At 42.2% G+C, this 19,304-nt stretch overlaps 1 protein-coding gene across 1 annotated transcript in view; it reads right to left on the bottom strand.

Moving 5' to 3' along the window:
* Window positions 1–7,745: 7,745 nt before the first annotated feature.
* Window positions 7,746–19,304, bottom strand: part of LOC126159238 (exostosin-3-like) — a 300,080-nt gene continuing 288,521 nt past the window's right edge. The window contains exon 12 of the mRNA XM_049916501.1: window positions 7,746–8,850. Coding sequence (XP_049772458.1) covers window positions 8,752–8,850 — 99 coding nt within the window. The 3' untranslated portion in view covers window positions 7,746–8,751. The remainder of the gene's footprint in view (window positions 8,851–19,304) is intronic.

The following is a 19,304-nucleotide window of genomic DNA, read 5'->3' as shown; positions in this document are numbered from 1 at the left end:
TGTCTGATGTTGTTAAGGCCCATTAAGAAGACACCTACATAGTGGAAGAAACTGAACGCTATGAAACTTGTAGCAGAGGCTTTCAAGCCATGTTGTGTTCTTCTTGCCTTGGAATTGGACATTACTACTTATTTGGTGTTGTTTCCGTTTACCATGAGTCTAATTTTTGCTTCTTTTTCTTCCATTATTTCGTATTTGGTTGCTCCTCGTAAACCACAATAGTTTTTGAGCCAGGCACAGTGCTGAAAGGTGGTGTGTGGCACTGTAGGTCAATTTTCACGCTTTTGACACAATTATCGACCTTATGAAGCATGTTACCACCCCATCAGTCAGCGGATACTACTCACAAAGTACCAGACTGTGAAAGGTCCTATTCAGCAGACCAGTTAAAAACATCAAGACATGCAGTTTTACCGCACTGTGCCCTAACACAGCACAGTGCATCTCCACTCGCAGTTTCCATACCTTGGCTCATTTGGCCATTTTTCAGTTTGAGCGTATATCTTTTCTCATGAAGTAATATGCCACCCAAAACACTTGTTCTTCCCCTATTTGGAAATTTCCAATTTCGTTATGTTTTCTACGCTCAACTTTGAAAGTAAAATTGAACTTCATTGCACACTTGTGCACTCGAAGCCCCATCTCAAAATCAGTCACTAAACATCACTTCAGGTGCAAAATACAACTAACGAACGGTGGAGTGTCGCGACTATGTGGAAACCCCGCACCGCCGAATTAGGATTTGGGTGGCCCATCACTCGAGCTCTGCTGGGGCCAGTTTCTACGTAGTTGAACGGCCGTCGCCAGCGCAAGGCGGCCACTGCGGCCCGCGCGCGCACCACCTGCCCCACGGACGGACAACGCCTGCCGCACTACACTGCAGTGTGCTCCTGCAGACACACGCTGCCAACAGGCCCCCCTTGTACGCGTCCGCCGCCAGCTTATTCAGGGCCGGAGCCGGCTGCTGCGCGGCCAGCCATCACAGCCGCTGTCTGTCGGCTCCCCACCGCCACGTGGCCAGCCAATCACAGCCAGGCGCCACGCTGACTGCTCCTCATCAGCCCACTCTGCCAGGATGCATTTCTGCTGTCCAGTTTTGGCGAAACTGGTCGGCCAACTTACGACAGGCTGTAGTAGCGGACTTTAACTGAACAAAGGCACTTCACGTGCAGACTTTACTTTTTGCAAGTGTAATTAAGACTTCTTCTTATACGCCTAGGAATGAACAGATTTATGTTTTCTATTGGACATCTTTATTAATAGACTGCCCACCAGACAGTGATTCAGATTCAAAGCAATTACCAAAAATTAATTAACTGCAGGATTGGAAAGACTACTTTGTTTCGTGTACAAATTTACAGAAGAGGAACGTTTGTCAAATCCATTGCCAGATTGTTTGCTTTTTGTGCAGTGGTAAACCTTCACTTACTGATTCATACCTCAGACTTTCAGAACTGAAACTTACGAATAAAATATGTTTCATTTTGGATATTCGTGTTTTCTCGTCGTAGTCCCGCACTTCAGCTGTCGACGACGAACTGAAAAGAATTCTGTGCAACTGTTGCATGTAATGGAGTTGTATGTTAGCTTTTAGATCGATGGCTACAGACTCTCATCCAATGGACTAGGCCCACCCTGTGATAACTCTTCTCCAAATGATGCAGCACCCAAATGAACTTTTGGTCGAACGGTTGACAGCTACCGTGCAGTCGGGACTGCAGTTTGCTGGACACCTTGCCCAGATCGGCACATTCGTCCACAACACCTGGCCGACGCTGCCAACCCCTCGAACAGGTCGACAGGAAGGTAGAGCCATAGTCGTCCTACATCGCACGAATGGAACAATATTTCCTGGTGTACTACACCAGGAACTTGCTTTCCTCCCCGCTAATGCAGGCCAGTCTGTGTACCAACTCATCCAACAACTGCACCCTAAGGCGGCACCTCAAGACCTCTGTTGTGCTACGTTGAAGACTAGTTTGCTTGACTCTGATTCTCTGGATCACGTGGCGAGAGCACGCCACAATAGTTTTTAACTGGCGCAAACTTTCCTAGATATCCTACAGAAAATGGATTTCCAAACTCCAATTAATATCAGTGGTTCAAATGGCTCTGAGCACTATGTGACCTAACTTCTGAGGTCATCAGTCCCCTAGAACTTAGAACTACTTAAACCTAACTAACCGAAGGACATCACACACATCCATGCCCGAGGTAGGATTCCAACCTGCGACCGTAGTGGTCGCGCGATTCCAGACTGCAATTCATATCATCTGATTGTCGTTTCGATTGCCCCGACTTGCAATAAACACGCCTAGTCCTCATCCTTAGATACAAGGCAGAGTGCTGGCCCATTCCCCTGATGAGCTTTCGAGCCGTAATCTACTGAGGCTGAAAGATCCCTCCTTGGAGGCGTTTTTAGCCATCACATATGCCTTTGAGCAGTCTCTTCGATCTTTGACAGCCATGCAGGACTCCTCATTGGTTTTTGCATCATGCCCCACCCAGGGCAGCGCATACCAGCAAACTCCAACACAAACCAGCTCAGCATCATGACCGTCGTCGTTTCTGTCCCCTCGCTTTCTGCTCATAATGTTTTATTTGCCACCAACGACTACAATGCCACTGTTGCAAAGAAAAGTGCAGTGTTTGTGGTAAAATCGGGCATAAGGCAGTGGTGTGATGTTCTTCAACAGCAGGAAAGTCGACTCTACATGCAATGAGCTCTCTCATCCAGGGCTAGTGGACACAAGCATATGTTCTCTGTATGTTGCTATTCTCGAATCCATTATTCCACCTCCAAAATAATAATAATTCAGTCCACATGGACGGTGTCCCAGTTGAGTTTCGAATGGACGTCGTATCACCTATTACTATTACTGACTCGCCGACATATCAATGGACTTGGTATCTACCATATTATTTTGTGATACTCCGTTACGCAGTTTCAGCAATGATTTGATCTCTCTCAAGGGAACTTTCATGGCCTCATTGCAAACTTGCTCTACGTCCCTCACGGTCCACTTGTTGGTTGTTATAGTACCAGGTGCTTGAAATCTGGTGGGCCTGGACCTTTCTGATGTTTTGGGGCTCCAAATTCATGATGCAGAAGCCACTGTAATTGCTAACCACGAGGGTCCATATGATGCCAGCCTTCTCTCCAAATACCCAGCTGGTTTTTCATCACCCTTCTAGGGCTTCTCCGACATTGTGGCCCATGTGACTCTCCTTACTTCGGCTATGCTCAATTTTTGCAAAGTCCAAATCGTCCCTTTCGCACTTTGATAAACAATGTGTGGAATTACATCATCTGCAGGACGACAGAGTGCTGACACTGGTATCCGTCAGATGCTGGGCCACGCTCATCGTCGACATGAAGAATCCGAATGGGGTATTGCATATTTATGGAAATTTTAGCGCTACGGTCAACGCGCAGTCTGCCGTTGATTCATATCCTGTTCCCAAACTGGAAGATATTCTTGGTGAAGTAGATGACGGAAAACAGTTCACCAAGGCGCCTACCATCAGTTACAGTTGGGCACTGAATCCTGTGACATGCTGCTGGTCTACATACCTTTCATACACTACCAATACAAAAGACCTCCCTTTGGCATTGCTAGGGTCCCAGATATTTTTAAAAGATACTTGTAGCTGTTTGTATGGTGTGTCCCAGTCACCGTCAGTTATTTCGATGAATTCTGGTAGCAGGTCACTCAGTTGAAGTTTTGGCAAAGGAACTTGGACACACTTTTTACGGCATTTGACTGTGGTGAGTTCCATCGTAACAATGACAAGTGACTTTTCCTTGCAACAAGTCGGATACGTGCATCGAGAATTCGAGCCACACCGCAGTATGTCTATGCTATCGAACGTCTGCCCACGCCAAAAGACAGGTTTTGACTCAAAGATTTCGTAGGACATTTAAGCTCTTAGCGCAGTTTTCTTCCCCATGTAACGACATTAGCAGAACCACTTCATCATCTCCTACATAGAAATATACAGTGGAAATGGAGATCGCAGAATGACAAGGCATTTCAATATTTCCAACCGGCCCTCCTCTGCCCAACCAACCTTATCGCCTATGATTACTCGAAGCCTCTGATTCTTGCTGCCAGTGCATGAGACTACAGCGTATGGGTAGTATTGTCACATTGGACGTGACAAAGTGGAGACGCCTATTGCTTCCGTTTCTAAAGCTTTGCCATCGGCTCAATGGAACTACAGCCAAATCGAGAAGGAAGCATTGGCTATAATGTTCGGTGTCAAATAGGTCCACAGCTATGTGTGCGACCGACAGTTCACACTGATCATGGACCACGAGGCGCTCTTGCACTTACTGAATTCCACCGCGCCCACCCTCTCTGTAACGGCTCACTTGATCCAGTAGCGGGCTCTCTTTCTTTCCAGATACACCTACGACATTCAGTTTCAGGTCACAGATCACCGTGCTAACGCAGACCTTCTTTTCAGGCTGCCTGTTGGTCAACACCCACACCAAGACTCCGCTGTCTCATTTAGGCTGAACTGATCGGCAGACTTGTCTCAGGCTGTCGCAGCGAACTTTAAGTTTGCAAAGGCACTTTAAGTGGGGACTTTAGTTTTGCCAGTCTAATTCAGACTTTTGCTTATATGTAAGGAAAATGGTTAAAATCGCTCTGAGCACTATGGGACTTAACACCTGAGGTCATCAGTCGCCTAGAACTTAAAACTACTTAAACCTAACTAACCTAAGGACATCACACATATCCATGCCCAAGGCAGGATTCGAACCTGCGGCCGTAGCGGTCGCGCGGTACCAGATGGTAGCGCGTAGAACCGCTCGAAACACCGGGTGGCTATAAGCAAAGAAGGCAGTATTTCCTTGAACACACTTAAATTTTCATTCGATGTCTTTATTAATAGACTGCCCTCCCGACAGTAATTCTTATACAAAGAAGATATCAAAAACTAATTAAATGCAATACGTGAAAGAGAACATTTTATTGCGTATACAAATTTCCAGTAGAGGACCTATTTACAACTCTCCTTTCAACTTGTTTGTTTATGGCACAATGATACGAAGCTTTATTTTACGATTTGAGACTCAAACATTTGTAACTGAAATTTATGAGTGAAATGTCCTCTGCTTTGGACATTCATGTAAACTTGTTGGAGTCCCACACAGTGTGATACTTCAAGCGGCTCTCACATTCCTATTTGAGACAAACGACCGACCGCTGCGACAAACCAGCCGTGACTGGAAAAACCTAACCAAACCTACTCAGCTAACACACCTCTGCAAACTAACTGCTCCTGAGCTGCGGTAGAACCACGCTGCACCCTGCGTGTGGCCCGAGAACATTTCCACAGTAGCAGTCCAATTGCGGGCCAGCGACTCTTTCACTTTATTGCAGTCCTGGCACTAAATTGCCTGTTCCTCCCACCTCTTTCCCACTGAAGCTAGGAAACCAGTACCTATAACGTCGTATATACAGGCTAATCTCAAGTTTTGCTGTCATTATTGTACTTACTGACTAACAAGGCGCGCATCTCAAAGTTCGCAGACCACTGCTTTTGACCCCAAGCTGTAGTTGGGTAGCAGAGGAAGCCAAGTTGCAATTAGTAATAATTGGAAGCAAATATTTTCAACGCCGAGGTGCAGAAACATTGTCGATAAAACAGCTTTTGCAATGGAAGGCGGCCCTTCTTGTCGTAAAAGAACCGCGTCCTGGAGGCACCCGGGCACAGCGACTTGCGAGGGCAGGCCGCCGATGGGCTGTAGAGCAGCGGGCGAGTGTCCACGTGGGGAATCACGGGTGCTGCATTTTCGGTTCTTCTCACAGGGAATCCCGCTATTCGTTCTTGTGGCTCATGCAGGACATGCGCGAAAGACACGCGGCACTCTATCGCGAGAAAAACAAAGTGGTGTATCAGCGAGCAATAGAACACAGGTCCCCGGACGTGGCAGTCAAGTCTTCTACCACTGAACCACCGAGGCTCGGTCATATTCCTCCTCCTTTGTGCTTCTTGATGTCGCCCGAACTCGATCCTCGGAGTCCTCTCGTTCGTGGCGCCAGCGACGACTTTTGTCAAAGGAGGAGAAACGTGCGTGGAGACGCCGTCTAAATGCTTTTGGATGTGTTCGCCTACCTCTTCCGCTGTGGGCAAGCGGCAAGCAGACACAACGCGACATGGCCGAAAATAGCTGTGCGGTGATGGTGCAATGGTCAGCAAAGTTGCCTTCAAAGCAGCTGAGGGGGCTCGATTCATGACCACCCACATCCTTCCACTACATTCCCTCATGCGTATATCTCTCACATGTCCTTAAATTTAATTTTCCTTTTGCTCCTTTCTCCTTGTAGGCCAGCCTGTAACGTGTCCCCAGCCTTCACTTGATCCTGGCTGAAGCGAGAGCGGACGCTTGCAAGTCGGCCTGAGGCTTTGTGAGGGGACATACGAGTGCGCAGAGAGGCAGATTTGTTGCCGGTGCCCTTGAATAGAACGTGCTGCAGCGTCGCAGCCGAAGAGAAAATCTGAAACGCGAACGGAACCCTGCGTTCCGAGGCGGTCACCCACCCGAATACTGACCAAGTTGCTTATATTTGGGGATCTGATGAGATCTGATGGCTTCAACGAGAAATGGCAGTAAGCGAGTGAATGCTGAAGCCTGTCGTTACAAGTCGACCTCGGACCCTCTTTTAGCCTCTACACCAAACGATGATATCTAGGCCACCACTCTTGCCAGTCGCAGTCAGCCTTTCCTTTTTGAACTGAGAACTTGCAATCGCCCTTGAAGGAATCAAACCCAAGATTTGTATGTTATTAGCCCGACATTTTAATCTACAGGGCCAGTGATGCTCTTCCAGCGCTACGGAAGCATCACGCAGCATACTGCTACACGAGAGCGTTACAAATGTGGGGCAGCTCATTTCCTCTCTTTATTCTGATCCTGATTGATTTCGTCGGCCGGCCGTTGTGGCCATGCGGTTCTAGGCGCTTCAGTCTGGAACCGCGCGACCGCTACGGTCGCAGGTTCGAGTCCTGCCACGGGCATGGATGTGTGTGATGTCCTTAGGTTAGTTAGGTTTAAGTAGTTCTAAGTTCTGGGGGACTGATGACCACAGCAGTTAAGTCCCATAGTGCTCAGAGCCATTTGAACCATTTGATTTCATCGTGTGTTGGTTTCTGCTGTGATTAGCTGACGGATGCTAAGCAATAGCTGCAATGCGAGGAGGATGACGAATGGTAGTTCGAATTGCCAAAACTCGATGCGATGTGTTGGTAAAAAATTCCATTCCGGTATGAACAATTGAACTCTTTCCACCTCTGTGATACCCAAGTATTCGATCCACTAAACAACAACAGTTACTTACGATCATTAGAAGATGCATATTACTGTCATGCACATTTTGTGCTGAATGCAGACGTTTTTAGTTATAATAATAAGTGAAAGATGGAACATTCAAGGAACTTAAAAGCAAAGGTGATGTTGGATGATAAGTTGACTATTAGTGTTCCTCTTTATACCTGAAAAGCATATAATTTTCTTCATGCAGGAATGTTTTATAGGAAAATGGCAGTACTGGTTATTTTTCCAAAACTTTAAACAAATTGTGAATAAGGAATGTAATAAAGTAGTATTGTTATTCAAAATCGATAAATATATGATACTTCCTCTGTACACTTTAGTTCTCTAATAAATTACTGACTTGGAAGAACAACAAGTGCTCGAAAATAACACAGAATGACATATTCATTGGTGCTTGTGTTGCCAGATTTCAAGCTATTCAAATCAATATTATCTGAAAAAAAGAGAAGTACACTATTTCTAATGACAATTCTACATATAGTTTTATGTAATACAAACACATTGACAGGTCTTTTGTTATATTTTAAGCACATAAGTAATAAAAACTATTTAGTCTATTACCATCGATATGCACGTAGGCGCTCTTAAACATAAAAAGGCTGTACATGGAAGTGAAAAACTTGAATGGCTTCGATAAATAAAAACTTTTGAAAAACTCTTATACTGTTTCATCTTGATTTACTTATACTAATATTATGTTCGTATATAAGGAAAAATTATGAATGACATTGTCTTCGTATATGCAGAACACTCACAACTATACACAGATTCATATGGAAAAATTGTAGGTACGGGCGCAGGATGCAGGAAACAGGCACTTTTATATATACAAGTACAAAATATTAACAAACATAAAAATTGAAATACAGTATGCACCAATGAAGAATTGTTATTTGAGTACTTATGCGTCTTATTTAATTGCTCACAGAACTGAGCTGCAATTTATTAATAGTACAGCTTCATTATTTCAATAATAATATTGATTATATGAAGTGAAGTTATCCTCTTTGGGATATATGAAGCCACAGTCATTGCTGTGACGAAGAATGGTGCACTTCTTTCCTTTACGTCTCTTCTCTCACTCCGAGACAACATCGGGAATGTCTGCAGCACGTGTGAAATAGAGTTGCTGCCTCCAGATCAGTGGGTTCCAAGTTCAATTCTCAGTCTGGTCGGAGAATTTATCTTCACCATCATTTCATCATCTTAACCGAGGCGCAAATCATCGAAGTGGCGTCAAATATAGAAGACTTGCAAAAGGTGTCCGAAGAACACCAGATGGGGTCCTCTGTCTGATAGTGCCGTACCGCCATTTCATTTGAGCATCAACATTAGTCAGCTGTTACCCCAAAGTCCACGCTCACTGACTGTGAATGGTTCGTGCTCCAAGCACAGTTTGGATTTTAAATGGAATTGAAGCATACACCCTGAGGAACTTTTGTCTGGAATAAAACTGAGTCAGCCCTTAATTGTGTAGAAACGAGCGGCATATAACCAAACACCTGAAAGAAAACATTCATGAAGTTACTTCAACTAGACATGTCTCAGAAAAAGAAAGAAAACAAGTACATAAATAGTTTGATGACTTACGGTGAATACCGCCTTAAGTGAACAGATAGACCTTAAAATGTCATTATCTTGGACAACAAATGAATATTTGTAGCAAAGCTTAAAAATACTGAAAACACAAAAAATTAAAATATGTGCCAATGCACTATGACTCATGTCATTTTTTGTGGTTATACAATATTGAAACTGCTAGCTCATCCTATGCATTCATAAAACCATCTGTGTGTTATCACAGAACCCCCCCCCTCCAAGTTTTACTGCATCTAGATAAATGTGAGATTTTATAGCCACGAATATTACTTAGGCCCTCCAAATACGAAATAAAGGGATAAAAAATAAAGCTGTCTGAATTCAAAGGTTACTTGTAATCCCACCGAATTCTGATGGACACGGTCATATTGAAAGATATGTGCCCTTGCCTCCTTCTGAACTTCGAACTGGCTTACCCAACCAATTATAGCGTGTCCTACACTTTAGCATATATTACATACCGTGACACTATTTGATATTTTTCAAGTGCAGAAACCATTTTCTGGGGCGAGAAAAGCCGAAACCGAGTGAATAAATCCCAGGAAGTATATAGGATCGGATCTTATGCAACTGGAATTATAGCACTGTGACACAGAGAGCTCTTGCACTAACACACACGCCATTAAACTAAAATAACAAAGATAAAGAAAAGAACACTGCTACGGGTGGACGTCATTGTGAGTCCGTGTGGTCTGTTGTGTATCTGTGAGAGTGCATATTTACGCTAGAGGATCTCATAAGCTAGTGGCATTTGTGTGCTATCACTGTTGCATGTTTCTGTATCTCACACATCAGTCACCTACTAGTTAGGTACCTGAGTGGCTTCCTTTCCTCGTTTTCATTTACAGAAACAAAAGGCTGGGGAGTACTTACATCCCATCACCCAGTATTGCAGAAAGAAGCACTTAAAGCAGAAAAAAACACTCGTAGCCCTCAGAACCATACATTTCTTCTTGAGGAGGAGAGGAGAAAATTGTTGGTGTAGTTTGTAAATAGTGTAGGGTGGGCGTTCATTTCTTAGATTAAGCGGGACTCACCTACCAAAAACCATGAAAAGTCGGAGACGGAACTTCCGTCTCGTAACAGGTGGTACTCCTTCAACATCGTTTCACAGACCTATTCATCCACATCCCACCATCCCGATACTTTCCTTCCTCTTCTCCTCCTTTCATTCCAATTTACCCTGTTTTCGTCACTGCTGAAAGAATATTTTGTTCGAAAAGCTATGAGTATTGTCTCTAGTTGGTTCCACTAGCAGCAGGCCTGAGACATGCCCTTTCTGAAGGGAAAGGGAAGTCTACCATCCAGTCTCTCTGCATACGTAACAAAAATTTCAAACACTATAATCAGAGAAAAAATATATAGTGGTGCCAGACCTTACATTAAAGGTTAGATGCTGTGGCAAATGCACTCTTCTTAAGGTTCTAAATACTATTAAAACCGGAAAGTATACATACTGGGATTAAACTATGCAAACAGTTACAATTTCCTCTTGCAGTGTAGCAGTACACACAGTATAGAATATTGCATAACAGTACAAAGGGCGTTCAAAAAGTTTTGCGCAGTCGTCTCTAATTTTTTTATTTTATGCAGGAGAAGAATGAAATATTTTGCGCACATACGTGGAACATTTAGCTATAAGTTGGTGTATAAAAGTATTTTCTTTTATTTACAGGTGAGCCATAATGGAGCGTGAAGTAGATGTCAGCTTGCGACAATGGTCGCTGATGAAGTTCCTCTTCAAGACCGGCGATGACTCTGCCACATCGATTCACAGGAAATTGCTCCCTGTTTATGGGGAGGGCACAGTGGATCGCAGCAGTATCCGGCGGTGGTTGCAGAGGTTTAAAGAAGGTGATTTCTCTTTACTGGACAATCCACGATGCGGTAGACCATCGACGGCAGTGAGTGATGTGAATAAGGAGACCATTGATCAAATCATCCAAAATAACAGATATGTGACGACACGACAGCTTGCTGAAATGACTCGTTTGCCACTGGGTAGTGTGGTATCACTGGTACAGTCACTAGGGTACCGAAAAATCTGTGCACGTTGGGTGCCTAGATTATTGACCAGAGAAATGAAAACGATAAGGGAAATATGTGGGAGGGTCTCATGAAGACCTTTACTGAAGAGTGGAAACAGTATTTTGACGGCGTCGTTACCGAACCTGAGAGCAAAACTCAATCCATGGAGTGGCAACATCCGGGTTCCCCTCGGAAGAAGAAACCTAGACCTTCACGAACAGCAGGCCGAAAGGTGATGGCCTTCTTCTTCTGGGATGAGTGTGGTATCATTTACATTGACTTTTTGGAACCGGGATCCACAGTTAACTGGAACTGTACTGTTTGTCATTGGACAAGCTGCGATGAGCCATGAAGACCAACAAACCACAGCTTCAGAGTCAGCTCATCAGTCTACACTATGACAATGCCAAACCCCATGCAGCCCTTATGACGCAGGAGAAAATCAGGAAAATGGGTTTGAAAATTGTTCCTCATCCTACCTACAGTCCGGACTTGGATCCGTCTGACTTTTACCTCTTTGGTCGTCTGAAGGCCCATCTACGCGGTAAAACATTTGATAGTGAGAAAGACCTTATTTCCTGTGTCAAGCGATAGTGTAAAAGTTAATCCCAAGAACTTTACCAAAGTGCATTTGCATCATGGAAAGAACGTTGGGCCAGATGATTCACAGCTGATGGAGGCTACACTGAGCAGTCTCAATGTATAGCTAAATGTTCCAAGTATGTTCACAAAAATTTCGTTCTCCTCCTGCAAAAAATAAAAAAAGTAGAGAGGACTGTGACAAAACTTTTCGAACGCACTGTGTACATGGAATTAATGTCTAAGTGAGTAGCAACAAATACACAAACAGAGAGGGAAACAGACAGATGGAAGAAATTGCAAATAAAATCTGGAGTAGGAATGACATGAAAAAATCATCTGTAAGCAAACGAAAGTCACAGTTTAAGGACATAAACTCTGTGAAACAGAATAAACACAAAGAGAGACAAGCACATAAACAAGAATAACATAATGATGGCAAACATGTACAGAATATAATTTTAATATGTTGTACGTGACATATGCAATTAAAATAATCTAGACAACAGGAGAAAAAGGACAGGAAGAAAGAAGGATTGACAGAAGACCTACCGTATACCTTAAGTGGTAATAAACAAGAGTCTCAGTCTCTAGCATTTCTAACCCATAACATCTGAAAGAACAACACAGTCAGCTTCTGAGGTTTCGAAGGTGTTGCCATACTGTATGATGATACAAAAGAGAAGATAACCGGCGGTAAAAAATATTAGTACACCATGAAATTTTAAAAATGTTCATGATTATGTTATATCTTACAAAATGCCGATGTTATCATAATCTGTACTAACTTGTGAAAGAACCTTGTACAAGTACGATATTGTCTTCGATCTTAAATACCTGAATGTTTATTTACGTGCATATGTTAACAAGTGATAAACCATGTAAAATATGTTGTTAACTATAAATGATTATTCGACTCCTAGGGAAAGTTTACTATGTGAAATTCACTTGTGCAATAATCATACACGTAAGCTGGAGAACTATGTTGTCTTTTCCTCTGGCGCGTTATTTTGCACGAGCCTAGTGCGCTTAATCTGGTCAGAGTGAGACTGGCTTGTAGGCAGTGGAGTATTACTGTGCCGATGACGCTGTCAAGTGCACAGTTAAAACGTTCGTTAAAGTGCGATTGAATTTTGATAAAATTGTGTGAAGAAGTGGTGTGAAAAGACTTTTCGAAATCTCTAAAAAGTATTTGTCGTAGATGCAAGCACATATGACCGTGAGGTTAACGTACCAACAGTTCATGAAGAATAACGGATGTGGATGGTGTCATTGTGAGTAATATCTACCCACAATATCCGAGACGTGAAGAACCTATGTAACCTATTCATCACCACAGATAATGACTGCTCAACTGCTACAGGGCAAGAACTTTTACGTACGCTCGTAATTAACAGTGTATAGGGAGAAAGAGTCATCTCAGTGCAACTGTTCTAATTCATAAATTTTGAACAGTAAAATTGGTATGTTTTCAGTACTTCTATGTTTCAACATTACCTAGAGAAATTTGTGATGTTGTCTCCTTTGCCTTTTTGAAAAAAAAATAATTGACTACTAATCAACGACATCAAGAAACATAGTCATGTCCATCGACAGTGTCAACCTGTCCTTTATTTAACAAGGTAAATTATGGTATTAACAGCCATGAATGAAAGTATTTAAGTGCAACTGGTTGCCTTTTCAGCTTGATACAGATAAATTCGCTTGGTGGTAATTCTAAATTTAGAGTAAACATTATTAAATCATTACATCCGATCAGTTTTTCAAACTTGATAGGTAGAAATCTAGGTAATAAATGCGTCTACATGCATTAATCTTATTTTCAACTAATTTTGCGTAATAAAAGAAAATCTTGGATGAAGGTAAACTGGCATGTTTGAGAGTAATATACAGAGTTTTCCGCACCACGATTGGGGTCCGTTGTATTTAATTTTTAGTTTTCGTTGCAGAGGGCCATACTAACTCTAAGTTGCTCTCTTCCTAATGCTGAATGTAGCACCTGTTTGTTATTTAGATATAGCTAAGTATGAAAACGTTCCAGCAGGTGGGAAGTGTAAAGAAGTGTTGTATGTATTCTGTGTGTTGTAGGTACTGAACCGAACTCCTTAGCCACCCAACGCTCTGGAATTAAATATACGCCTGCCTTTAACAACCATTTCAATACTGGTTTAAGGAAGGGCTGAACTGGTCAATATTTTTGTCAGTAACGTGTTCTCCCACTTCATTAACATGATCTAAATCCAAATGGTTCATAGATACAATCAAAACCTATATTTATGGATTGATGCTGATGGAAAATTACTATACGCTAGGGAGGACCATCGTAACAGATTGAAAACATTCAGATAATCTTGTTTGGTTGTGATAATTACAAATGCATATATTACGGTGCATCGCTATAAAATTTTCACATATCTATTGATTAAAAAAGTCCTCAGCTCGTGATCTCGCGGTAGCGTTCTCGCTTCCCGAGCACGGGGTCCCGGGTTCGATTCCCGGCGTAGTCAGGGATTTTCACTTGCCCCGAGATGACTGGGTGTTGTTGTGTCGTCTTCATCATCATCATTTATCCACATTACAGTCGGAGGAAGGCAACGGCAAACCACCTCCTTTAGGACTTTGCCTAGTACGGCGGTGCGGGTCTCCCACATCGTTCTATCGTTCTCCTACGCTCTGTCAAGAAGCTAATGACTTCATTTCCATTGATTCAAACACCAGAGAGAACTGCTGTTAAATCTAACGTCACTGACATTGTTCTTGGTTGATTATAGCATGTTGTGAAGATGTTTTGTAAGGATCTGCAGTGGACTGTCACAGGTCAGGCGGGCTATCATTGGGTGACGAACCTAATAAACGGCTGTGTAAACAGGTATGCTTAAGCTCCCAGCCAGTCTGACGACATGTACCAACAAACTTGGAAAATAATCCGAGAAAAAATGTTCCAAATAATTCTGTTGCTTCAATAAAGCCTTCAGTTATTCCAGAATTCAATGTTGTTTGTTTTATACCCAATTAGGTTACAGAAGGTAGAGGCTTTAGGCCCATTCCGTACATGTTTCTACAGGACAAGTTAAGCGTGTTATTTGCGTTAGTAAATATCTGACTAAAGAAAAAGTGGGAATTATACAAAGGGCATCACGCCGTTCATGTCCGGTTCGAATAACTACTTCAACTATAAGGGGCTAGGGAAGTAAGGAGCTATATACTTTTGATAAATCGTCCCACTGCTCATTTCATTTAAGGAAACCAAGGCAAATCTAAATCAGGCTGCCTAGAGGGGAACTTCAAATAAGAATGAAATATAAGGTCATATTTGGCGACTGTTGAGCCATATCAACGTTATTCACATCCTGGCAGCATTTTTACTGAAACAGAAACGGCGGGCTAAGGGTAAGCGATTTATGGCCACAGCATAAAGTAAGACCAGGATATCAAGATGGCATACGGGTACCTGAACATACACTGATGGTAAAAAACTGGAAATATCAAAAAATAATGTGGAGTAACGAAATTTCGGGAATACGTTTGTCTATATAACATATTTCAGTGATTAACATTCCAAGATCACAGGTTAATGTAAACGCGAGATAAACCATTACAAACGTGGAATGCTGGTACTTTGATAACTGGTGTAGCCGCCAGAATGTTGAATGCAAGCATGCAGACGTTCATGCATTGTGTCGTACAGGTACCGGATACCAGTTTGTGGGATGGAGTTCCATGCCTGTTGCACTTGGTTGGTCAATGCAGGGACGATTAATACTGTTTGTGAATGATCCTGAAATTGTCGTCCGATGATGTCCTGTCCTGTATATGCTCGACTGGAGACAGATATGACGATCGATCAGGACGAGACAACATGTCGACACTCCGCAGATCACGCTGGATAACAACAGCGGTACGTGGAAGAGCGTTATCCTGTTGGAAAACACTCTCTGAAATGCTGTTCATGAATGGTGTAAGTAGGCTGTTCAGGTTTTTATATTGGTAACGCCACGTAGCGCTCTGTATGAAAATTACTGGCTGTGCTGTGTGCAGTCTGTGGCTAGTTTGCATTGTTGTCTGCCATTGTAGTGTTGGGCAGCTGGATGTGAACAGCGCGTAGCGTTGCGCAGTTGGAGGTGAGCCGCAAGCAGTGGTGGATGTGGGGAGAGAAATGGCGGAATTTTGAGTACAGAATGGATGTCATGAACTGCTATATATATTATGACTATTAAGGTAAATACATTGTTTGTTCTCTATTAAAATCTTTCATTTGCTAACTATACCTATCAGTAGTTAGTGCCTTCAGTAGTTTGAATCATTTATTTAGCTGGCAGTAGTGGCGCTCGCTGTATTGCAGTAGTTCGAGTAACGAAGATTTTTGTGAGGTAAGTGATTTGTGAAAGGTATAGGTTAATGTTAGTCAGGGCCATTGTTTTGTAGGGATTATTGAAAGTCAGATTGCGTTGCGCTAAAAAAAATATTGTGTGTCGGTTTAAACACAGTCACGTATAAATTTTTCTATGGGGACGTTTCATAATGGCAGCGGGTCAAATTACCAGACTGACTTACAAATTTGCAGTCAAGGTACATGGGATGAACACGAGAGTGCTTCTGATTTTTTTTCATACGAAATCGGCCCTCTAGACCGTAACTCCCAGTGCAGCTTGATTGTCTAGCATGCAGACAGGTTGGCTGCAGGCCCTCAACTATCCTCCTCCTAACTAACACACGGCCATCACTGGGGCAGAGGCAGGACCAGCTCCTACCAGAAAACACAACACATCTCCACCTTACCCCCCTCCCCCTCCCAGTGAGCATTCATTGCATATACAGGTGGTTTAGGGTCAGTAGAATGCACGCTACAGGGCGTCTGGCTCGGAGCTCCGATTTGTAAGAGTTCTCTGTGACACTGGAGCAAACTGCTGTTCAAATTGCTGCTGTACAAGCAGTGTGATGCGCCACAACTATACGCCGAACAAAATGGTCTTCACTCTCGGTAATGCCACCTCGCTTCTCGGAGCCCAGTCTTCTAGCGTTCGTACATTCCCGTGGTTAACGCTGCAGCGATCATGTACAATGGCTTATAACGATATGTTTACATAATGTGTATACATAAACATACATTTATAAATGTCCCCGTTCGTAGTCGCCAATTGCAAGAATATGTTTACTTTTGTGCTGTAACGTATAGCTATAATCAGCGGTGGAAATATATTTGCGAACGCCGACCGTGTGCGGCTGTTTCTTCTTGGATCGTCTGATCAGTCGGAAGTTGCATTGCAGAGGAGAGTAAATGCCTATTCAAAATATAATTATTTTTGGATAGCTCAACATGAATTTCCTAAGGGACCGTAGTTTATCAAGAATTTACCAGTAGAATATGGCGAGGAGAAAATATTTCGCCGCATGCAACTTCCGTCCGATTTCGACGAAAGAATTCGTGACTGTGAACTCTCTATTTGGCAGAAACATAAAGAAAATTAAATAACTTCATGAAGGAGTGAGACATAGATTTTATACTAAATAAATAGTCCATACGCCAGTACCATTTCACTCTGAATTTATGGCAGTTAATAGATGAACTTACACTGCAATGAAGAATTTAACATGGATGCCGTTTTGACTGGCACTTCTCTTCTCGTAATGAAAATAATTCCTTTGACGTTTCCACATACACGTCGCACAATAAATCTACTGCTATGCAGTATTGCACTTTTCCTTTACACTAAAATAATATTATTTTTAACAATAGTAATACGGCGGCGAGACATGCGCGTCCGACACAAGTTACAGGAGACAAGAGAAGAATGAGTAATTGGGTTAACTGTTCATCGAGAATATCTCGTACATCAAAAGAATGTGTAAAAGTGTTCTTCTTCTGTCCGTTTTTCGCGCCGCGGTTTTCAAAGTCAGTAACTCAGTGCATCTCTGACGGCGCTTTTACAATTAACCCGATACGTCACAGGTCGTTCACCTTTTACATTCTCACAACATTATTTGCTAACTGTAATTGTTGCCGAGCGACTGCTCGATTAGTGAATGATTTAAAATGTTAAGGCAATCACATAATGTTACAGGCTACATTCCTGCCAAATCTTTCTGCAGAATCGTAGAAGGAACATCCAGCTTTTCGTAGCCCTTTTACACGACCTAGTTCAAACTCGTAGTGACGTCTTTTTGACAAACATCACGTCACCACATTCAATCTTAAAAGTAACTAAAGCTCACGACCGTTACAGCGTGTATTTAAAGCAAAACTGATTTGCATCGTCATACAGGCGATCCTTGAGCCACTTTGATTGGACATCACCTTCATGGTCTAGAAACAAGCCTGCCAACTTTATTTTACGTCGCTCAACTCCTCCTTAATACTGTGACTCTTTTTCTTCAGTATTATTCCACGGAGTAAGTTCTAAAGAAAAGATCATGTACCACTAGATCTAAAACAATGACCAAATCTATCTATCTTTCTATTTATTATTCAAAACGAATTGTTTAGAGTTATATTTTTACGCTGCAATATACGATGCAGCCGGCGACTAGAAACCCTTGCCGGTGACTGCTAAGAGGGAACCACCTATTGCTAAAGAAAGAATTAGCGTGATATATTTGTTCGCAAAGAATGGGTTCTTGGTTTATCCTTTTAGAATTTGAATTCAGTTTCTAAGTATTTTTCGAGGAAAGCTCCGATTTATTGAAGTGTGAGATTAGTTTCTCCTGTTTATGATTAATGGTGCGTTATGCTGCTCCATTGTCACGCGTTTGCACGCGAACTGTGTTTCAGTCCTTTTGGGAAATATTCCGTTGAATGGTTTATGCGAAAAAACGGGTTCACCGAAGTCATTTAGTTGTTTTGTGGTTGAGTATTAAAGTACGTACTAAGGGTAGTAGCGTTGCATTGCATTATTGTGATTGTATAACTGTACGCGAGCACTGAGGACAATGACTTAACTATATTTTGTTAGATTTTATGGTGTGAGTTCGGCGTGAGTGTCGTAATATGATAAATTCCGGAAATCTCGTTGGAAGCACTGAATGTGTAAATTATATTAAAGAGAACGGTTGTCCTACGCAGTAATTATTTATTGAGAAACAATCGGGAGCTTATAGAGAAACAGATACCTTCTCCCCCTGTCTCTAGACAGCAAATCAATGACCATTTATTAGAAAACACGCCAATTCTGTCTCGAAGAAGGCAGAGGGCACTCAGGTCTTTTATTTCATTTTTTTTTAAATACATTTACTCGTAGTGGGGTTTTGAATAGAGAACTATCGCTCGAAAAGTAAACTGCTGACTTATACGTGTAAAAGAGCTAAAGGCAGAAAATAAAGAATTAACCGTTTTAAACTGAAAAAGTCACTACTCGACTTGTCCTTTATCCCTAAATTATTACAAGAAAATTATTCAAAAGTTTATTTCAAAGCAGACGAATACCTCGAATAAATCTTATCGTAACAAAGTAAATCCAAAGGCGAATAAAGTAAAAGACTGGCATATCGGTGAAAGCAAAGTTCAAAGAAATCCAGTGCTAAAGAGAAGCAATAGTATTTTTCAGTTAATAACTTTCAACAAATAGAAAGATTATTAACATTTACATAGACAGGGAAAGCAAGTTTATCTTTTATTGAAAAATCATTAATTATAAAGGAAGAGTTATTCTACTTAATTTTGAAAGGTTGAGATTTACGAAATAGTTTAATACGACAGAATTTCAGTAGCGTCAAGAACATTTTTCTAACAAGGAGCTACTTATAGAGGTTATCG

This window comes from Schistocerca cancellata, chromosome 2 (assembly GCF_023864275.1).
Source record: "Schistocerca cancellata isolate TAMUIC-IGC-003103 chromosome 2, iqSchCanc2.1, whole genome shotgun sequence".
NCBI classification, from domain to species: domain Eukaryota; kingdom Metazoa; phylum Arthropoda; class Insecta; order Orthoptera; family Acrididae; genus Schistocerca; species Schistocerca cancellata.
Note: the sequence above shows the minus strand (reverse complement) of the source record. Positions and strands in the feature narration are given on the sequence as shown.